Source organism: Desmodus rotundus, chromosome 7 (assembly GCF_022682495.2).
Source record: "Desmodus rotundus isolate HL8 chromosome 7, HLdesRot8A.1, whole genome shotgun sequence".
NCBI classification, from domain to species: Eukaryota; Metazoa; Chordata; class Mammalia; order Chiroptera; family Phyllostomidae; genus Desmodus; species Desmodus rotundus.
The window spans coordinates 106,224,479-106,247,876 of NC_071393.1; the positions used below are offsets into that span (position 1 = coordinate 106,224,479).

At 39.8% G+C, this 23,398-nt stretch overlaps 2 protein-coding genes across 6 annotated transcripts in view; one reads left to right on the plus strand and one right to left on the minus strand.

Annotated features, from left to right (window-relative positions):
- Positions 1–501: 501 nt before the first annotated feature.
- Positions 502–10,854, minus strand: TRMT5 (tRNA methyltransferase 5). Its single transcript, XM_024567622.4, has 5 exons — positions 10,707–10,854; positions 8,913–9,568; positions 6,946–7,070; positions 2,913–3,567; positions 502–2,558 (listed from the first exon to the last, which is right to left on the minus strand). The coding sequence occupies exons 1-5, from the start codon at positions 10,709–10,711 to the stop codon at positions 2,479–2,481; spliced, it is 1,521 nt and encodes a 506-aa protein (XP_024423390.2). The 5' UTR covers positions 10,712–10,854; the 3' UTR covers positions 502–2,478.
- Positions 10,855–10,859: 5 nt separating this feature from the next.
- The window catches only part of SLC38A6 (solute carrier family 38 member 6), a 61,787-nt gene continuing 49,248 nt past the window's right edge, over positions 10,860–23,398 (plus strand). For 3 of the 5 annotated variants that reach the window (XM_024567626.4, XM_045201446.3, XM_045201449.3), the window contains exons 1-3: positions 10,930–11,058; positions 12,108–12,238; positions 15,165–15,238. In XM_024567626.4, coding sequence (XP_024423394.1) covers positions 10,951–11,058; positions 12,108–12,238; positions 15,165–15,238 — 313 coding nt within the window. In that variant the 5' untranslated portion in view covers positions 10,930–10,950. Of the gene's footprint in view, positions 11,059–11,090; positions 11,296–12,107; positions 12,239–15,164; positions 15,239–23,398 lie in introns of those variants that run through there. The other 2 variants (XM_045201447.3, XM_045201448.3) reach the window with 2 other exon arrangements.

The following is a 23,398-nucleotide window of genomic DNA, read 5'->3' on the forward strand; positions in this document are numbered from 1 at the left end:
GAAGCATTTAAGCGAGGATTGTGTAGCTGTACAACTGTGTGCTGCATGTTTCGTCTAGTTGAGGCATGACGAAATGGAGGGGGGATCTTACCACTTGTACAAATGAGAACACCACTTGTACCCACACTCCATGTACAGTTCTAGAAGAAAACTTTATTCCTACTTGCAAATTAATTCTCTTCATCTAGATAAGGAGAGGGGGCACTATTGACCCCTGGACAAACGCAACTGCTGCCTGCTTCTGTATGCTCTGTAAGCTAAAATTGGTGTCACCTTTTTAAGTTCGAAAAAACCCAGGATTAATAAACTTTTTAACATGGGAAAAGCATATGAAATTCAAATTTTAGTGTCTGTAAATAGTTTTTTGGCGAACACAGTGTTTATGTATTGTCTGTGGCTGCCTTTGGGCTATTGCTGGCAGAGTGAGAAGCTACAGACCTTATGGCTTGCAAAGCCCACGATACTATGTGGCCCATTACAGAAAGTGTCCTGATCCTTACTTCTCCCTGGGAGGGCACGGAGGGTAAGAAAGTCAGTCTCAAACTAGCAATCCTTGGCTGAATTAGCCCTCAAGCTCTGGCAGAGGATATGTTGGGTTGAATTTCAAAACAATTTAAAGTGCCTTTAGATAAGGAATAAAGACTCCAATTCATTACTTCCCCATTACTTTTTATTATTTATTGTCTTCATCTATTTATGTTACCTGCCTGGCCTCTGAAGGCATTTGAGTTTGTAATTAATGACTTGGATCAAGGGTCCTCAAACTTTCTGTAAGGCTGGACAGTACGTATTTTAGGCTTTGTGGGCTAAGAGGCAAAATTGAGGGCATTAAAGGGGGAGTATTTATATAACAAGAGATAAATTGGTACAGTTTTTTAAATTAACACAATTCCAAATATAACAGTATATTTTTTGTAATGCCCTTTTTGGGGGGAATAACATTCCCTTTAATCGGGGTTCTAAATGTTTCTTATTAAAATCAACTGTAAAGTATCACCTGTCAATGGTTATTTGCTGAGATTTTACACACTTCACCTTTACATAAATGTCTTTTAACACAGATAGATACTGCCTAATGCTGATACCGATCCAGAAGCATATGATGCTGAGCACATGCATGACCTGGAAGGCATTTGTAAAACTCTTACTATTCTTCCCTTGGTACCATGTAATGGCATTACATGGAGCATTACTGACTTTCAATTGAAGATTAGATGGAAGCTCTGTTGTAGTTGAATGTATTTTGAAATAGGGAAATTTCCTTTGCATTTGCACCAAGGTCCCCAAAATGCTGAACTCAGAAAGTATGTCCACTGCTATTTGTGTGAGCAGGGAAATCTTCACTGTCTTAGCCATGAGCTGGCAGCATGAGAAATGCACAGCACGGGATACTGTGATTCGAACGTCCGCTGCAGTGACTGCTGCGGTATGTTTTCACGTTGGTTATGTTTGCTGAATCTTTAAGAAATATTATGACCTTTAGCAAAAGCTAATTTCTAAAGCTGTTCAGTGTACTAAGAATAGTGTTGAAGGTTGGTTCTTCTTGACCGTGATCTCAAAAAGAAATTGCAATCAAACTTTATAATTGCTAAGCAAAGCAGATTTAAATCAAGCAAGTCAGCAAATTCAGCTTCAACTTCTGACAAAATTCAAGGACTACAGAATGGTTCGAGTCCATGAAAATAAATGAACTTTACCATCGATGCTACTGGTTCAGTAACATATGATAGATTAAAAATTTTTCTATACGGTACTTGCTGGTGAGAGAGTGAATAAGCGTAGGTTTAAAACACCACATTTTCGCAAGCTTTGTACATTTCTCCAACCAGGTCTTACCACCATCCGTTAGAACATCTTAGCAGATCCTACTTCAGGTTGTACAGTTAGTTTTCTCAGCGTTTTTGAAAATATTCACTGGTGGGTGTTTCATGCAGAGTATTCAGGGGCTAATTCTTTAGAAACTTCAAACTCAGTATCAACGCCTCAGATGAACAAGAACTGAGCAGTTACTTGTGACATCTGTCAACTCAGGATTTGACCTGCCAGACATGGTTTGCATATCCCTGATCTAAATAGTGGTTATTAAGTTTATAGTGATACAAGAGTACCATATAAAACTTAGCTCAGTCCTTAGCTAAGGAAAACCGCAGTGTTATCATTAGTGCTTCTGAGTTGGCATGTAGCTATCCTACCTTCAAAATATATTTTCCCAAGAGGCAGACATATTTAAACTTATTTAAATAATTTAGATTATAAAATTATAGTTATACAGCATAATTTAGGTAATAAAAACGTTTAGTAGACTTATTTCATTTAAACTTTAATTTGGTAATCCCCGATTTATAAGCCAGCATGGGTAAAACATAACAGTTCAATACCAAGGTAACTAAATGCTAAAATTTTATGAAATCATACAAATTATATTTCACTACATGACGATCTAGTAGGGAGATGGCGAAAACATTTCTAATAAGTGAATTAAGCAATTGCTGTTTTTTCTTCTGAAAAGGCTTTGTCTGTCCTCTGGCGTTTAAGAGGCGGAGGGTCTTCGTGACTCTCTGTAACAAATCGAGAAAACCTTTATCAGATAAGACGCTTAGCATTTGAGAATACTTTACAAAAGCAAATAATATAGGCATTTTAAAGGTTTTTAAGCTATTCAACTTATATATGAAATAGTAACAATCCTGTGGATTTATTATTGTAATGAAATAATCTTGTACTGTGAACAGTGTGACATACTAAAATTTGTTACACTGGGAGAAGCTAGTCGCAAATGGCAAGGGGCCCTAAACTGAAATATCTGACTAGAATTAGTTTAACCTATTCCAAACTTAATAAATAATACATAGGCTAAGAAGGGTACATGAAAGGTATTACAGTTCACATTTAATCTCCCAGACACTGCTCACCTAGATCTAGGGTGTGGTTCTTGTAGAGGACAGCAGCAGGAATCCGAAAGGTGATGCACAACATTTCCTTGTTAGGGGCCACATTTCTCACTAGGTGGACTGAACTGCACGCGGCCAAGGAAATGCCTAATACAGCTTCAGCTTGTTGCTGAACATGCTCAGCAGGATTAGCGTCTTTGGAAAAGCTGTAACAGTGTACTATGGGAAGGCGCTCACTGCCGCACGGCTGCCCATCCAGAAGTGATTTGAAGGCACCGAGGAACTCGATCGCCTTTGCTGGCAAGTTCATGACAATGTGCACAGAGTGTTTTCTTTCTTTTGACAGTGGCCCCAGCTGCTGCATTAACTCTTCTCTGACCGGTCCATGGAGGAAGTCTTTCCCGTCCAAGTTAAAGACTTTTACCCTTTTTTCCACTTTATTTAATGTACAGTTGTGCAATAGCCATTTGTAGGATTCAGGATTGAGATCATTGGCAAATACAGTGCAGTTTTTCTTTGCTGCTGGAATGGCAAAGGGCCCAACCCCAGCAAAAACATCAAATAGGACATCTCCAGGTTTGAGAAGTTCTGTGATGCGGCTGTGTTCTGTAGACAGACGGGGATTCCAATAGACTTTTGAAAAATCAAATTCATAGGTGTAGTTGTTTTCGCGAACCTGAAAAACAAATTAAGCTTTTGGTTTATCTGCCTAGTCTGAAATCACAGCCACTGATACAGATAGATGCACCCACGCACAGACACACATTTCAATTTACTACACTATTAAGAGCAAGTAACAGGCATTTTAATTAGAATTCTGGTATTTATGCTATACTTGAGGCCAATTAATAACCTGCATTAGACTTTTTCATGAGAAGTCATCTTTCAAAGTCAAATGACTCCCTATCTCATCCATCCTAAAGGGCCATAAAACGGTTCCCAAATCACATGAGGAATTTTTCAGATAGGCCAATTGATGGGCTGGCCTGAAGGAGAGGAAAAAACCTGCAATTTGAAACACACTGCATGTATCTTCCCGCTAGGTAGCTAAGCTGCAGACAGCACTTCCACACAGCAAACAAGCTTTCCTCCTTACTTTGTTTTCAGTTTGTAAGAGGGAGGCACGATGTATCATGTATCATTCAATATTCAGATATTTTGCTATGTTTTTAGGTAGTTACTGGGACTTTGCAAGTTTCATGCCTATAAATTAGAACCAGTGTATAGAACAAATCATTCTCCTATTTTCTCCTTTCCTAATTTTAATTCATTAAAAACCAAAGGCCAGAAAGTCCTATAAATCTGATAGACATATCTTCTACATTCTACTTTCATGGACTTTAATTCCATATTTGCACACATACCCCTGTCCCCCCAACCACATCAGATGCCATGGCAATATTATTAAGGTTCCAGAGTTGGAAATGCTTCCTCATGATTCTGCCAACTAAGTCTGTCTGGGTATGTAACCTGGGAGGTTTAAATATGTCTGGTGACTGCTTTCCCTGGAATCTCCTGTCTCTTTCCCTTTTAAGGTCCTTAAAGTGAGGCATAGATCTAATTTGAAAGTTAGATTCTAAGAACCTTCTGGTTTAATTCATGCTGTTTTTGCTACCTCACTCCCTTAGTCAGCATTAATTTCTGCCAAATTCACTTTCGGGAATCATTTTACTCACAATATACACATACAGTATTTAAATTTTGCATGAGTCCTAAAGTTAAAGGTGACTCTATTTGGAGCACAGAAATTATACTAATTTTTAACAATTATTTTATGGTAAAATTATTAGGTATAAAATATGTCCTAAGAACAAATATTATGATTTAGGGAATCAGTGGTAAGGCATTCATAAAATAACAGAAGTTTCTCAGGACTTTTAGATTTTCTCTTAAGGAGGACAATGTTGTTACCTGTTCCCTAAGAGTCAGTACCAGGTGAAGAACATGCACGATGCTCAATCAGCACGACTGAAGGGTACGCCTTAATGCCAGCTGAAGTAAACACTGGTGTTACCCAAGGATTCACATGCAAATTTCACTTGTGTAACACACCTCATACATTTTACACAAGCAGGAGGCAGTAGGGGTTTGGTATACGGGGAAAGACCATAAATGGACTCGAGTCAGAAGCCTGGCTCTAAACATCCCGCCCAGTCATTCCGTGTTACTTCATCTGCATAAAGAGCATATTAAAAATAACCATCATTATCTCGTGGGCTTCTTAAGATTTGTTACCTTTCAAGTATTTAGCTCAGGGCCTAACAGTAAGTGTGTAATAAATGGTAGTTTATTGGGTTGGCCAAAAAGTTCATTTGGTTTTTTTCCAGCCATATAATGGCTCTACTAGTGTTTAATTGCCTTTAACTTCCTTCGAAACAATTTTATTGCATTGTGACACAAATGTATTGTCACTGCATTGTGACAGCTGTCATATCAGTGTGCATTTTAAAAAAAAATCAAAATTGGTGAATTTTTGGGTGGCCTTTTAATATTGGAGATGGAAGAAAATATACATTTTTGGCATATTATGCTTTATTATTTCAAGAAAGGTAAAAATGCAATTGAAATGCAAAAAAAAAGGTTTGTGCAGGGTATGGAGAAGGAGCTGACTGATAGAACGTGTCAAAAGTGGTTTGCAAAGTTTCGTGTTGGAGATTTCTCGCTGGGTGATTCGTCACAATTGGGTAGACCAGTTGAAGTTGACAGTGATCAAATCAAGACATTAATTGAGAACAACTAACGTTATACCATGTGGGAGATGGCTGACATACTCAAAATATCCAAATCAATAAAGTTATTGATGAAACTGGAAAATGTCTTATTATTTTATGGAAAAAATGAAATGGTCATTTTAGCCAACCAGTAATATTGTAATACTACTAAGTTATGGAGAAATAATAATATACTTAAAATAATATGCATTTGAATTTGTGTGGCCAAGAAACTAAAAAATAATTATTATGTATAAAATAAACTCTGTTCTGAGTTTTACAAAGTCCTGTTTAAAAGATATGAAACAGCCCTGACTGGGTTTGGCTCAGTAGGTTGGGCGCTGTTCGCAAACCGAAAGGTCACAGGTTCGATGTATACGCACAGTTGGGAGTGTGAAAAAGGCAACCAATCAGTGTTTCTCCTTCTCCCTCCCTTCCCCTCTCTCTAAAAACAAATAAATAAAATATTAAAGTAAATACATAAAATCAAAGATATGTAACATTTTAAGAGTGGCCTTTGTTATTAAAATTTGTCAAGTTATAAAGTTTAGCCTATTTCCTACCTTGGGTACAGAATTTCACATAATGTTGACACATCATTATCTAAGACTTTTAGCTTAAAAAAGTTTATTATATCTAGCACTCCAGAGGATTTTGGTGGTAGAGGAGTAGAAAAGTGTCTTATATCAGGAATCTGTTCCTATGTATTTTAAATTATTTTTCTTTGAAATAGATGTGTTTTTCTTATAAAAGAAATATGTAGTCAGTAGAAAAATATAAAGATTATAACAAAGGTCACCAGTAACTACATCAAATAAAAATGTGCTCACTGTTAACATGCTGATGGATGTATGTGCATATTTACATAGGTATTTAGTCAAAATGGACCACGTTATATCCTTGCTTCTTTGTTGCCTCGCCTGTCAATGGCAATTTTAATAAGTATGGAGTTAGATAACCTTTAATGATGGACTTCCACTGTATTGGTATGCCAGAATTTAATCAATTCTCTACTAATGAACTCCATTCGTTTATTTTGTTAATATAAAAATAATGGTGAAGAACCCAGTGTGTACATCATTACAGTTTTCTTTAATTATATCCTTGGGACAACTTCCTACAATTGGAATGCTAGGTCAAAGGACACACCTGTTCAAAACCACAATATATTACCATACACTCTTCCTGAATGGATCAAATTTGAACTCCCATCAGCAGTATAAGTAAATGCTCGCATTCTCACCTACTGAATACTGGTTATTGACAGTATCTTAATCTTTGTCGTCTTTTCTGACCCTAAACATTAATCTTGATATACTAGGAGACGGTGACGTGCTCCATACCTTGGTCGTCATGTTCTCCTCGCCAGACAGCACTTCCATTTGGAAGTTGCGGTACGTATTATCGATATTGTTGATTTTATTTACTGCCGAGGTGATTCCTGGATTTTTGTCAATCATAACTTGGCCTAAAAGAAGAGACAGTTTGTAACAAATACTGCCTATTGGTGGCAAAAGACAAACTAAAACCGTAAATACAAAATGGAAATGAACTATTTTTTTTTTGTTTACAGATAAAAGCTGCATCTAGTTTGTGTAAAATGGCATGCAATTTTAAAAATTCAACAGATTACTAAAATTAATGTCTGACAGCCTCCAATACAAACACACAAAAAATGTACGGGTACATGTTTGAGAAAACAGTTTTGAGGAGTTTGGGTCTCCCTAATATTTTTCCCTGTCTTTTTACTAAATCTCAAATGTAGCAATGCTACAATCAGCAACAGGCAGACCATAGGGAATAGAAAGAGCTGTAAGGACCTTGGCAACAAATGGTCTCAGAAAACACCAGCCCTGTAGCCACCGGCCTCAAACCAAACGTTTGTTTACTCTGTACGTGAAGCGCATCCCTCCACTTTGGAAATATATACCAGTAAAATAATGTTTTCAACTAATACAATTTTCACTCACTTATATCGTTCTTTTTGTCAAATATTTGCCGCAGCAGAAACAGCTACAAAGGTAATAAATACACCAGAAATGATCTATTGAGCCCTTTAATCAAAGTCTACTTTTTATGTCAGCAGTTAAAAAGTGAGCAAGAATCTACATGCTATCTCATTGCATAAGGAAAAGTAACTTGATCTATAAGTTAGTAAAAAGTACTCAATAATACAGATATGCTGAAGTACAACCAGAATTTGTCTAATTTCTCTGATAATTAGATACCTGATTTTGAATATGATATCAATAAACTCTATTCAATCATTGTTCTAATCCTGTTCTGCTTCAGGTATCAGAACTGAATTTTTAAAGTACTGAAGTTAGTCTGAAATGAAGAATCAAATTTTAAAAAACCTATTCTGAAAGTCTATAATAAAAGTTTAAAAATTACCACTGTATGAAACTTTTTCACTTTTCTTCTATAAATGAATGCCCCCTTTGAAAGAAAGTTTAGAAAACAGGATTGACAAACGTAATGTTTGAGTTACGACAGGCCGTGACTCGTAGGAAAGCCTAGACTTCACATTTGCACCCCGTCATAATTACAAGGATCTGCTTAAGTATTTATGTTATCACTATGCATTATCAGCCCTCTCCATCAGTAAAACCAAGGAAGTGCATAACAGCCTATTTCTGAGCACTGTATGTTAAAGCTAAAAATAGTTCCCAGAAGTTCTGACAATTACTCTACATTAAAATAATTAATCTTGAGAATGCATGGGCATCACATATTCATACAAGGACAAGTACAATTTTGATTAGTTGGTTCTCCTCTTTTATCCTCAAGAATGAAGGATCCAGGTTCAAACCTGCAGCTACAGCAGACCAACATACACAAGCACTGTTGCAAAAAGACTAGGAGCACTAAAAACAAAGTACGGTGCTGATTAGAAGACGCTCGGCACCGCTAGCTGAACCCACGAAAGTATGAGTAAACAGCGTCTTGCATTTTTGACTATGAAACACTCAAATTTCTGAAACCTACCATTCAACATCGTCCTGAGGCTGAATAAGGCCTGTGTACCAAAGCGACAAGTTGCCAAAGAAATCTGCCAAAGCAAGCAATTCAAGTGTTATCTATGCTTATGTACTGTGTACACAAAAGCTTGACCTGCTTCGTAAAGCCTGCTATGACTCTGGAAAGGGTCTTCCAAAGTGGCCCTCAAAAGAGAGGGTTTGTAGCTTAAGATCCAGCTTGAACTTTGAGAGAGAAAATGTCCTGCTTCTGCAATTTGGCACTTAAAAAAACTAAAATTAGAATTTTGTAATTGCTTTCTAGTACAGGAATACTACTAAGACATACCTACCAATTAAATGCTTGAAAGGTAGTTGATGATCTCGAAGGTTCAGGTGGGCAATATGTCCAACTCTGCTAAACCCTGACGTCACATCTTGACCTTCAGGAAGCACAGCTCTTAAGATTTCTTCTGACTTAAAGTTTTCATAAGTTAGTTCCAAATTATATTTAAATATCTGTGGACTGACATTAAGCTGCTTTAAAATACTGAGTTCTGCTTCCTCAAAGGAGTCATTAGTAAGCATTTTATAGGGATCCAGCATAATTAGTCTACTTTCTTTATCTTCCGGATCGTCAATCACACGTTTTATGCCTGGGCGTTGCAGTGCTGCCCTTTTAAGGGATCGAATCAATTTATCAACGGTTTCTTTCCTCACCTTAAGCACCGGGATGGTGACTGTTTTTTTAAAAGCTGTTCTATCAAGTTTTGTCATTCCTCGAACATCAGAGGGTGGTGAAAACAAGTCTGAATCTCTCTGACTTGTTTCTGTTTCAGGCATGGTTGAGAATCTTTTTCTTTGATCCAGCAAGAAAACACTAGGTGCTTTGCTAAGTTTCTGGATCAGTGATGTCCAAGGTATTGGGATCAGTGATTTTGACTCGGTTATTCTACAGCTTTCCAAGTTGAGAAGTCTTCTTAAGAATCCAAATGGCCTCCATAAGGTCCTAAAAAAAAAAGTATCCATTTAAAAACCATAAAGTTACAAACCAATCTACATGTTCACAGTAGTTTTTGATAATGAAAATCTAAATACTGTTTTACATAACCTGCTAAATGCTGGTAATTAAAACTTTTAGTGGTGTGTGAGAAGTACACCATCTTTCCCAGGAAAGAATGACTTTCATTGTAGTAAATAATAAATTTGCACCTTCAACCCACCTGCTGCCAGGATGAGGGCTTAGTGATCTATCAGCCTCCCTATCTATACTCAATGAACCTCTCCACCCACAATTTGCTACAGAATACACTTGGAACTGAAGAAGGCTGAGCTTTGAGTGAAGGGGTCATCTCTAGATGAAACGGTCATTATATTTATGGCTTTATTAATGACAGAATTTCCTAGGGTTTTCTTGGGGGTGCTTATTGTGTCAGATGCTACGCTAAATGCTCCACACACACATCCAGCTTGGGAGGTGTGTGGTATCGCACCTTCATTTTGTAAATGAGTAAAACTATAGCTCAGAAGTGGGTTAAGTCGCCCAGTCTCCTTGCTGTTAAGTGGCTGAGCAAGGATTAAAACTCAGGTCTGACTTAAGAGCCTGTTATTAACATACTGCTACACTGCCACAAACTACCTGTAACTAGAGGTTTCAGTATTTGGAGGACGAGGACTTTACTGAGTGTTATATACACATGCCTTTAGGAGTATCAGTTACTTTACCCGAAGAAGTAATTGTAAGAGGAAAGGCTGTGCCCCAAACCCCGTAAAGCAAATATCAAACATCACATCCAGGGTTCAAATTGGGTCTAGCAGTTAACCAGCTGTGTGAACTCGGTAAATTACTATGAGTTTCGGCTTCCCCCATGAAAAATGTGGCTAAAGGATCAATCAGAAAGCTTCTGAAAAGAATAAACAGATTCTTCACTATCCAGCATTCGGATCTAAGCTCAGCACCCGGGCTGATGAGGAGTGACCTCGCGACATTTCCTGGCCCAGGCACGCGAGGCGGAGAGCAGCCCCAGGCACACAGGTAACCTCAGCCCCTTCGCACTAAAAAGGGCACCGCGGCCGCCACCTAACCAATATCACCATCCTAATGCTCGGTGTCGCTCTGCACCTGGCCCCGCGACCAGATCCCTCACCTCATGCTCTGGTGCAGCTCGGAAAAGGGTCTCTGGTGGATGGGTTCGCCCTGGATGGCATCATCACTGTTCGCCGCTGGGGGGAGAGCGTCATCAGGTCGCGTCGATTCCCTCCTGTCCTGCCCTGTTAAGGTGCTGGAACCCGGAAGGACCAGGCCCTCAGCTCCGCCTCTGGCGCGACTCAGCGACCAGACGGCAGGAATAAAAGCTCGCAGATGGACCTGGTAGTCGGCCAGCGAGCAGTATGCAGCCGCCCTGGGGGGTCAACGTCGAGCCGGGCTGGTACGTCTCTTCCCAGCAGCCCGAGGAGGCAGAGGCGGAGGCGGAAGGGTTGAGCCCGTTGCTAAGCAACGTAAGTTGGATTCGCTAGCTTGGTGAAGCGAACCGTCACCTGGCTCCCCTGAAGTGCCTGCCAAATAAGACTGGGAAAAGAAAGGGGATGACGAGGGAAGAGGAGCAAGGGCCCTGGGGCCCAAAGGCAGCAGCAGAGATTCAGATGCGATCCGGCTGAGTTCAGGAGTGTGATAGTACCCTAAGGTGCCCTAGGAAGAAAAGCTGACAGAGGTGCAGGCAGGCTCCGGTGGAACAGGTGCAAGCGAGATGCTCGACCGGAGGAACAGCCCTGGGGTTATGTAGATTACTGCTGCTTGGGGGTTGATATCTTTGTCCGCTTCCTATTTCCTCTACCGGTCTTGTGAGATTTTTCCAAGAGTCACAAAATTTTTCTTTCCTCGACTTAGTCACTGGGGCCCTGTAGACATCTTAATACAGAAATCCTTAACGGTGAAAGAGGAGTGGAAGTGTCCCAGTAATAAGCCTGTATGTACAATGGGCACTCAACCTTTTAACTCAAGTCCCCGGACTCTACAGATTCTAGGACTTTGTTCCCAAATGCTATTTTGGGAAAGGGTGTTTTTAGGGATATTCTCACCAGAGGACAGGAATTGCTGATTATACCGTCATGCAAGGTATTGCCATCCTCTCAGTTGGATGGACTTAATTCATTAAGTATATAGATAGACATTAGCGTTGCAGTACTAGTAATTGGAGAGCGACAGTTGTGTACTGCAGCCTCGAGGTGACTCAGGGACTCTTCAGTAATCACATGAGCTGAGGCCATCTGGCTGCTCTCCCTCCCTTCCCCATTCCTATCCTATCTTAATCTTTTGCAATCACAAGATCACATACTGGGGGAGATGATTTTCCTAGGAAACTATTGTCCTTGAGCTGTGCTCGTGGGAGGTGAGAAAGGAAGGGAGGGAAGCCAGCCAATGCTGACTGAGCAACTAATGTGTCACACAAGGCCTGTAGTGTACAGGAGATTTTTCTCTATAACATTTCTTGGTGGAACTCTAATTCATCATCCAAACACTTAACACTATGAAATTTGTGTGCTTACAGGAACTTCACAGACAGGGATCCGCCGGTGTTTCGTGTGGTTTCTCAGTGTTGAATTTGGTGAATGCCATCATGGGAAGTGGCATCCTTGGCGTAGCTTATTTTATGGCTCATACTGGTATCCTTGGATTTAGGTGAGTTGTTTATTTCACCATTGCTTTTTCTTTTCCATTTTGATAGTGAAATGAGAAAAATGAGATCAGTACCAGAGCTGGTGTTTAACAGTTTCTACTTAAATTATTTTGGGGGTTTTAGCATTTTCCTGCTATTTTTATATTATTGCTAGTCTGTAGCTTGGATGTATGCTATATAGGTAATTTGCATATTTTTATCCAAAAGTCTGGCTAATTTTTAAAGATGGAAACTTGATCCACACTCATTTATAACCTTAAAAGTGACTTATTTGTTGTGTCAAGTTGGCCAAAGTGAATCAGAATTTATTGGCTGTGCAGATTACTCAAAAATAGCAATTTTGTGAGTGTAAGTAAAGCACACAATCTTTTTATTTCTGTGTAACTCGTCCCCTGTTAAGTAGTGTTGGTTTCCTTTCTGAGTCCAGACGTGTGCCATGCCTATTTCTTTTGTATGTATGTGAGGTCTGTCCAGAAGACATCCCGCCATGTAATATGAAAAATAGAGACATTTATTGCAGAAGATATAAAAGAAATATTGTACATAGGACAATGACATCTCAGTCCCCTCCAAAATAGGCACCTTGGACCTCACACAGTTCTCTCAATCACCATCAGCTGCCCTGTTGTATTTTCCTGAATCTCATTGACGGTCTGAAATCTCTTCTCTTTCAAAGGTGATTTTAGTTTTGGGAAAAGCCAGAAGTCACAGGGTGCCAAATCTGGACTGTAGAGGGGCTGAGTCACCTGTTTGATTTGATGTTTCACCAAAAGACTGCATGAGACGTGATGCACGGGTGGGGGCCCTGTCGTGATGAAGCTGCCAGTTGCCAGTTGCCCATAGCTTCAGCCTTCTGAATCATCTGAATAGTTTCCATGGAGGAATATTCAAGCTTAATGCAAAATTTGATGCAGATTCGTTTCTCTATTTGCTCAGTCATTTTGAATGTGACAGCCACACAGCACACATGCTCACTCAACAGTGTCTGCCACCCTCACTGACTAGTACAGTGAGGTTGTCATTGTTCACGCATGTGCATTCCAGTCCGCTCTCCTTGGTTGCCAGGTTACATCTATGTCATGCACACCTTTCTCATTATGTTAACAATGGCTGGACTTTTTCCAGAGAGACCTAGTATGTATATATTTTTAATCCTCACTTCAGGATATGTTTTTACTGATTTTTCTTTGTAGAGAGAGAGGGGGAGGGAGAGGGAGTGAAAGAGGGAAACATTGGTTGCCTACCATGGGCACCCCAACCTGGGGATCAAAACTGCAACATAGGTACGTGCCCTGACTGGGGATCGAACTGGCAACCTTTTGGTGTATGGGGTGACGCTCCTACCAACTGAGCCACTCAGCCAGGGCTGTGCCTATTCCTCTTCATCTTTCAAGACTCTGCTCATATGCCAGTTTACCCAAAATAAAAGACATTCCTGGCTTTTCTGTGTTCCCATGGTACTTTGTGTATTCATTTTGTTATTGTCATGTAATACAGCAGTTTGTTTGCAAGTTAGTGTCCCCACTAAACCCTGAAATCCTTTAGAGCTGAGCCTTATCTTCAGCATCTAGCATGATGGTTAAAAGAATGCACAAGTTTATTTTGTCAGTAGAAGCAGAACTATTTTACTAGGAAATTTAAAGTACACAGTCTCATTTAGGTTTTTTAATATTATTTTTTAATTAAAAATTTTTTCAAATTGTAAGAGAAAGTTTATTTAGCAAGTCACAGGGGTAGTAGAAGTGAGCCAGCTGGGTTGGGTAGACGCAGGAAAGAAGTTACACAAGCAGAAGAAGGGCCCTTGGCGCTAAGGAGAGACAAAGGCAAAGGTAACCCCCCCTGGGGGGAGGAACGGGGGTGGGGAGGGAAAGGGCCTGGGTTTTTTTGTACTTTGAATCTTGATAAGCAAACCAACTTTTAAGTAACTCAACTTGCTTTTATTATGGCACATATGCACGAACTTTCATAATTTGAAAACTTTAAAACTGTATGTGACACCTTAGGCAAGACATAATCACAGGACTTCATTTTTGGTTCCCTTTGAAAAATCATGTTTTGTACTCCATGGTCTTACATGCGGATGTATACCACTGAGAGTGTGCTCACTGAATCATATCACATGTCACACTTCCCATTTGGTGACACCAAATTGTTATGTTGTGAGGTCTCTGATGTTAGTTTACTGGAAAGTGTAACCTCTCAGTTTTGCTACTTATTGAACATTTATAAGTATTGAATGGACCACAAAGACAGAATTTCTTTAAGTATTGGGGGGCTCCACCGGGGACAGCTTTGTAGAAGCTTATTCTGTCAGTACCATCCTGAGAATAAGCAGAGGACTGTACTTCTTTTCCCATTATTGGTGACGGGATCCCAATTCCCACATTGTTTGTACATTTTTCAAACTGTGTTGTTAGAAGTGTGTTAACTGCACTGGGGGGGGGGCAGGAATTAAGACTCAATTTCCTAGTAGATGCTAGAAATTCCTAATTCAATATTATAAATAAAAGATATGATAGGAAGCTACACATCATTCTAAGGGGAGAGGTGGAGGGAAGTAGAAAGGAGAAGACAATGAGATTTCACAATTAAAACTTTTGTTTAGACTTAGAATAAGAAAAATAGTCATAAAAGGGAAATACTGCAAGATTATTGAATGGCCAAAGCAGCGATCAGCAGACGGGTGCTAAAATAGGAAACTTGTTTTTACTTAAAATTTTTTCTTTCTGATTTCTTTTTTGAGTTTAAAAGTGGTGTATTTTCATTTCAATAAAATTTGGTAAATACAGAAAAGTATCTTCTTACTTTCTTTAATGATCATGATCCAACTATTCAAAGACAGTCCCTATGAGCATTTAAATGTGAAAAAATTTGTGTTTACAGTGAGATGCCGTTAAAAAAATTTTTGTGTACCCTTTTATATTTTAGTTTCATGCTGCTGATAGTTGCTCTCCTGGCTGCTTTCTCAGTTCATCTCCTGCTTAGTATGTGTATTCAGACAGGTGAGTAAAAACATTACGCTGATTCATTTGATGAAGCAGCCTCTTGAGATTGTATCGACGTGCGACATTGGATGTCTCAAACCTAATTTCCGGTGGGCATACATTATGTTAGGGAGGGTGGTTGAGCTAGGGAATTTCAAAAGGTCAGGATATATAGAGTCGATTGTATTGGGGAATATCTAAGGACAGGAAGGGGGGAGGAAACTGGCATTCTTACCTGCCTTTCTCCACAACTCAGCATAGGTTTCTGGGTTAGAGTCTGTTGGGGGAAGGACCAGAAGGGAGTTCAAAGGATCTAAATCTCGTGCTTATGGGGAAGCAGTAGACAGGTGTTCATTCTGATCATATGTTCCCTAGGGTGATCATTTTCTCAAGGCGCCCACCTTCCCAGATCTACCACTGCCTTCCCTGTCTCCTCTGTCTGCCAGACAGAGGTGGGGGTGGTGGAATTAGGATTGCAGGAGGAAAGGTCCCTGAGCTTTGACTGTGCTTAGTTTGTATTTGCACTCGCAGGTCTAGAAAAGGTAGTTTTTTGTAAGCGACACTTGTTTATGCAATTAATATGTTTATGTATGTTCTTTTTCATTTGGAGAACTTCATTATGCAATTCATTCATGTACCGAATACGTTCTTTTAGGTTGTAATAAAAAAGTACAGCATATGAATTACAGAACTGCTTTTACAAGGTTTTCCTTTTGGCATTAACGGATATTCTATGTCCATCAGTCCTGGTCTCTTTATCTCTCCAGTCTCTTTGTCTTTGGATTAGGTTGGTTATGATGCCAAAATAATGAGTTTAATATTTATATGGGTGCGCTCACTTTGTTCCGTCTGGTTTTGTAGTTTGCAAATTTTAAGATGCACAAGAGATACATAAAATACATAGAAATAGAATTATTCTGGCTGAAACAGGTGAGAGATACCCAAAGGTGTTTCGTGAGGATCTGAAGACTCTTCAGCATCCATAGCTCTAGTCTGTTTTCCTGAAATCTGTCCCTGCCTCAGACACATCTGCGGATCTTTTTATAAATGGACATTTCTAAGTCTCAGGGATTCTAATTCCAAGAATCGGAGGTGGGAGTCAGGGATGTATTTTTCACGGGTCCCCTGGGTGAGGCTCTTGCAAAACCGGTTTCTGACCCATAGTTTATAGTAACTGTGCCAACGCCTTTGGCCACCCAACCTCCAGCTGTGTGTCCCTGCTTGCTGGGGGAGCGGGAAGAGTGCAGGCAGATGGAAATACTAGGAAACAGGCAAATGGTAATCTCAAAGAAACAAGTTGTTCACAACGTCACCCCAAATTCAGGAATAATAGCGTGAAAAGAATTGTATTTGTAAATCCTGCAACTTGACTAGAATTTTTATGACATCTTTTGAAATTTTGATTCTTTTTTCTGAAAAACTTATTTTTACTTAATTGTGGTAGTTATCTACACCTTAAGAAGTTATTTTATTACAGATTCTACCAAAAAGATTAGTGTCTGAATCAACTATGTGAATTGTGTTTTCACTAACTAAATTTGTATTTTATTAATTTTAATTACTTAGGAGTAACCTTCAGTTTATGAAGCCTTCCCAGTAAGGCTACATATATTGTTCTCCTTCAGTTCATCTGTATTTAACCTTAGAATTCTGATACTCTTCTTCTCTGTAAATTTGAGGTATATAGAATGAAAGGGAAAACCCCTGGTTTTCTTTGTTTTTCTATGATTTTTGTAGCTTACCTGGTCTATGAACTTACTTCTTTGTGGCTCTTCATACACACTGATGCACCTGCCTTTTGTTGATTGAATTTCTCCAGTCACTGTAAAATTTCCTGTGGAGGTAGACTGCTGAAAAATACATATATACTAGAGGATAGCATGTAGCTAAATATTTTCCTCAGTTCATAGAACTATCAGAAGGGAGTATTTTGCTTAGGTAGAACTCACTGGTCAGAGGAAGGGCTATCATAAGTCTTTACAAAATAACTTCTTTATTTACTTGCCTGCAGGAAAAAAGGTGAAGAGAAATTTTATCTTTATAAAAATAAAGGACTTTTTCATATGAAATTCTGCTGTTTTAGATTTTATATAAGGTTTGGGGCCCATCAGGACTTTTCCTGGGAGCTGAGGTAGCGTGTAAGGTACTTTAATCTCCCAGGCTTCGTCATCTATAAAATGGTAATGATAATGCTTTCCTTTTGGGATCGTTGGGAGAATGAAATGAAACAACGTATGTAAACTGCCAGGTCCGTGGTGAATACTAGTTTTTATTATTAGGAGTTCTCACTGAAGCAAACTTGTTCCTCACACTGCTATTTGAGAAACAGTTGGCTCATTGTGATTCTTGGGGAAAATTTCTGTGTTTTGAGAATAAACTCAAAGTTCCCCTCCTCTGGCTTCCACACCCTTATCACCAGGGCAGAACGAGAGTTTTAGAACTTGCAGCTTCTGGTCAAATCCCTCCTCCCTGGTCCTCCATCCCCACTACTCATTTCATTGTTCTCGTCATTTGCCTGGAGGTCATTTTGATTAATCACATTATACCATTTATCTCACTTTCTGTCAGTCACCTCAAGAATCCTAGATTGTCCTTCATGCTTTAGACTCATCCCAGAATGCTCCGTCAGCCAGATTCTAACCTCATTTCCTGCTCCTCACAAACTCCTGAGACCCCCCCCACTTTGCTCTCTAGAACTCACGGTCAACCAGCCACAAAGTTTCTGTGTCCTCGGCTCTTACCTAAGCGTTTCCTTCACTTTCCTGCTTTAAGGGAACGTAAATCTTTTCTGAGAACACCTTAGTCCTCTCAAGTAGCCACTCGTTTCTCTTCCATGCCCCTCACACCAATCTGAAGATGACCTTCAAAAATCTTGGGAAAGTGATTGCACGACTGAATTCTGTACCCAGCCAAATTATCATTTAAAGTGAAGGTAGAACAATGACATTTTCAAAGAAGCAAGGACTCAAAAATCATCTCCCATACACCCTTACTTAGCAATGAAAGATGCCATTTACCAAAGTTAGAGTAACAAAGAAACCGGAGATCAAGCCCAGGAGAGAAGTAAAGGGAATTTCTGAGTTTCCCGGACAGAAACTGAGCAGCAGGTCTGAGAGCCGTGTCCAGTTAAGAGAGGTGCTTTTTACAAAGGCACAGTCGGCCCTCCAGTCCAGGCCTGCCCTCAGATTGTGTTCGGATGGACACCTGGGAAACCCTTTTCTTTTTCTTCTTCCTGAAGGTGATGCCTTTCTCATTTCTCTGTCTAGCTCTAATTTGCACTCGCAGTACTGAGTAGGTTAGCATCAGGCCTGGCTGTTGATAAAGGACTAAGAAGCAAGTAGTGGGAGGTAGAAACAAGCTATTATCAAGGGGAGTAAAACGAAGAAGCAGGCCAAGGAGTATGGGAGTTAGAATTGAGAGGAGCCGATCTCTGACCAACTGGAGAGTAAGGGGGAAGGAGCAGCCTAAGGATGTCTTGCAGAGGTTTCCGGCATGGCCACTGGGTTAGTTGTAGTGTCATTAATGGAGACAAGAACTCAGCAGGAGGTATTGCTTCAAAATAAAAATGAGTTCACATTTGAACACGTGGACTTTGACATATATCCAGATGGTCAGGTCCTAGAACTAAAGCCCAGGATAGAGGTTCATTTATCTGTTCAATGCCCTTTTATTTACAGAGATAACTAAGACTCACTTCCCTGAAAAAGCGTAAAGTCTAATAGGGGAGACAAATGTATGAGTATGTGATTTATAATGTAGAGTGATAAGTGTAACGATTTAAATATGTGCAAGGTACAGTGGTAACTAAGAGGAGGGGGTGATTTGCTTTCTGGGTTGGGGAGTGAGGGTCGGTAAATATTGCTGGAGGACTGAGCCGGAGCTAACAAGGAATCTGACTAGCAGGCAAGATGCGAGACGATATTCCAGCATGTACAAAGGTGCCGAGGCATATACTGCATCTTTTACTTAAGGTACAAAAAATAATTTACTATTTATTATTCATGCATAATATACAAAGAAGAAAATGAAACTGAAGAGACAGACAAGTGTTAGATCGTAAAGAATTTGGAGGGCACTTAAAAAAAGATTTTATTTATTTTTAGAGAGATGGGAAGGGGCGAAGACAGAGAGGGAGCGAAACACCGATGTGTGAGAGATATATCAACGGGTTGCCTCTCGCACAGGGGACCTGGCTGGCAACCGAGGCATCTGCCCTGACCAGGAATTGAACTGGCAACTTTTTGGTTAACAGGCCAGCACTCAGTCCAGTGAGCCACACCCATCAGGGCAAGAGTTTGGAGTTTTTGTTGAGGCAGTGAGAAGTCACTGAGGTGTTTGTAAAGGGTCAAGATAGTTACTGGGATTCACCACTTGTTGTATCCAAAGAGAATTTTGGTCCTTCCTGGAGCTCACTGACAAAGAGAACACAGTCCCCTAGCTGCTTCTTCCTAAAATAAGGTTACAATTCTTTTATAAGGATTTTAAGTTTTGATATGATGAAGAAATAAACAATAAAATGGTCCCTTGTGTTCAGTGATTTTTTTCAAAATGAAACCCTCCAGAGCAGTGATTCTCAGCACCATCCATCACATACCCCCCTTTTCCGTATACAAAAAACATTCTAGCCCTGGCTAGGTGGCTCAGCGGATCGAGTGCCGGCCTTTGAACCAAAAGGTCACCGTCGATGTTTCTCTCTCTCTTTCTCCCTCCCTCTCTCCCTCCCCTCTGTCTAAAAATAAGTAAATAAAATATTTTTTAAAGAGGTATTTCTAAATATAGCACACTCCAGATTTAGGGTGAAAAAGCCGTAGACGTTTAAGTGGAGACTGAGCACAGTGTTCAAATCCTAGCTCTGTCCTTCAAGTCCACACGTCTGGCCAGTCATTCGGTTTTGTCACTGTCATCACACCTTTGCGTGGCAGGAGTCGGAAGTCCTTTCCAATGTCTGAGACATCATGCTGTGACTAACGGCTTCTGGCTTAACGTTGGCTTTGAAATATGTACATAAGTGCTTTATCTCCACATACTCATTTTTTAATGGTTTTCGGGATCATCTCAACATATAAACCAAAACAACACTAGTGAAATACTTCTAAAATTCTGTCATTTGGGCAATTAAGATGCTGGAAACATATACACTGGTACTGACTTTTGGGCTTTGTTTTTAAAAATGAGCTTTTAAAATATTTATAACATTTGACCACTAGGAGCTTGCATCTTAGGAAAGAAGGCAAAAATCAGGGAAATCATTATATGCAAAGATACTCATCATGCATTATTTACATGGAACATAAAAAAACTACCCAAGTGCTCAACCATGGTGAGGTGGTTAACTAAATAATGGCAGGTGTACCTGATGAAATGTGAAGCCATTAAAAACCATGTTTATAATAACATAAAAAATGTCAATATAAAGTAAAAAGTAGGAATCAAATGTGATTTATGAAGCAACACACAAAAAGAGTACAATGAATTTTAAAAAGTGGTTGTGTAGTCTTCTTTTTCTTCCCTTTTTGGGGGAAGGGGAATTCATATATTCTCTAGTGACTATAATGGAGTGGCAAAACTTTACTTTTAAAAACAGTATCAATGGAATAGTTCCCAAATCTCCAAATATCTGATAGGATTTATTTAAGGTGCAGTTTTTAATTTCCCTGGTGTTTAGTAATTTAAGTATCACTTTGCCTACTAATGAGATATTTTTGCTGCTCTTTCATATGATCAATGTTTTAATATTTTATTCATAAAGTGAAACATGTTTTGTGAGACATCAAAATCAGATGTGATGACCAGTCACATTAACAGCATGTTCCTACAGAATAGGAATAACATTAATTATGAAAATTGTGAAATTCACTCAGTCTTTTACAGGACTTCACATGAGCAGTACTTGGCATAATGCACCTTAAATAAATAACTGAAAGCAGTCATAAACGATCTATTTTAGGAAATTATTTTTTGATATTAAAGAAATCAATGTTATGTTTTTCGAGGTGACAGAAAAGCTGTAAATCCTAATGAATTAAATTGGGGGAAAATTTCGTCTTTAATGTACCATCAAGGTACACTTTAGTGCTGTTTTGGCTACACCAAGACTTTGGCCTCCACAGGAACCGTTTGGAAAGCTGATTCCCATGAAGTAGTGGAATATTTCCAGCTAGTTACTCCAGTGTTCTGTCTGCTTTGCATTTTTTCCTCAATGAAATAGGACAATTAATAAACTGTGGTTACGGTACAAAGCCCAAGTTTCAGCAGCAGCAATATTGTCTTTGGATCTGGATTGAGGGACATGAGTTATTCAAATACAGTTCAACTCTCAGAAAATTGGCCATTTGGAATGCACTCTTATTATTTTGAAATCCTTTTTTTCCTTGTGTTTTCCATCATTTCCTCTCACCTTTTTTTCTCCTTAATAGTGTCATCTAGGTCATTCATTTATTGTCTACTCTGCAATTATGTTGCCACTTCTCGTCTTAATGAGTACTTCTCGTACTTAAATTCAGTTTTTTAACTAAATGTGGCATACTTTAGAGAACTTGATGCGGTGAGAAGAAAAGTAGAATACTGGAATACTGGGGACAGGCCCCTTTCAAGTGGCACAGAGGCCGCGATAGTGCGCACATAGAGTCCTGGGACCCCAATACACTGCTTGGCTCTGAGGTGACAGGACTTACAAGGTCATATCCTGTAAATGCCGTTCATTAATTTTCAACATTTAGACTCAACTTACAGGTAGAACAAGAATGACTTTAATGTAATTACAAAGCAGAAAGTAAGCATTGCAGCCTTGACAATGCGAGAGTACGGCAGGTGGACTGGGAAACAGGAAGAGGGCGGGGAAGAAATGGCGGGAGCACCAGTACCATATAGAGCAGAGAGTCAGGAAATGCTGTCTGAGTACATGGAGCAAAAATAAAGGCTTAAATGTGTTATTTAGAGTTACAAGGTAAGCAGTGAAACTGAATACAAACTAGTGAAAATTAGAAAGGGAAAAGGAAGATTAGTGTGCCCAAGCTAAAACCTGACCTTTCATAATAAAGTGTTGATAGTTAATTTATTTTTCAAAGATTTTATTTATTTATTTTTAGAGAGAGGGGAAGGGAGGGAGAAAGTGAGGGAAGAGAAACATCAATGTGAGAGAGAGACACTCCCACAAACCCCGACTGGAACCTGCAACCCAGGCACGTGCCCTGTCTGGGAAGCAAACCTGTGACCTTTCACTTTGCAGGACAAGGCCCAACCAACCGAGCCACACCCGTCAGGGCAACAGATAATCTCTTAAATCAATAAATAAAAGCAGAAGAATATTATTCAGTCTTAGGAAGGTAATGCCAAAAGAATTACGAAGCAAAAACTTCAATGTTGCCAGCTCTGGGACATGATACTAGAAGTGGGGAAGAATGGACGGGAAAATGCTCTAAGTCCTCCTGCACAAGTGCACACACATGTACACACTCATGCACACGTGTGTGTTACCACACCCCCCTGCCCTGTAGCCCAACAGCAACACGTTTGTGCTACAGGAAGCGCTCACTCTGGTGTCGAGGCAGGCGACCTTAAGGACTCACTACACGACCAGAGCACACACATAATCGAGCCCAGGGTTTTTCAGCCTTGCCACTGCTAACATGTTTGGCCTGGATCATTCTTTGTAGCGGAGGGCTGTCCTGTGCATTGTAGGGTGTTTCGCAGCATCCCTGGCCTTTGTCCTCTAGTTGCCAGAAGTCCTGTGACAGCCAGAAATGTCTCTAGACATTGCCAAATGCACCTGGAGGAGAAAAATCAAGCTCAACTGAGAACTACTCATTAGCAAAAGGATGTGACAAGAATACCAATCCATTGAAGATGGAGTCACGTAATCAGGCCACTTAATTAATTGTGGGTCTACTGCACTGTGCTCTCTAATGACAGGAAGAAAAGAGATGAAACTATAATTTGGGCAGCTGTCATTCCAAACAATAAGCAAATGCTCACAGTGAGCGCTGAGATGAAAAATGAACCTACATGCTCTCAGTTGGCCCCGTGCTCATGTGCTCTCACAGTGACAGCATCTTGCGGCTCGAATGGGATTCATCGTGGCCCTGAAGTAACCCATATCCTTCGTATGGTGCCCAGCCCAATGCTTGACAAAAAAAAAGAAAGGCTCTTGGCTTTATTGAGAAATGGTATCTCAGTGTC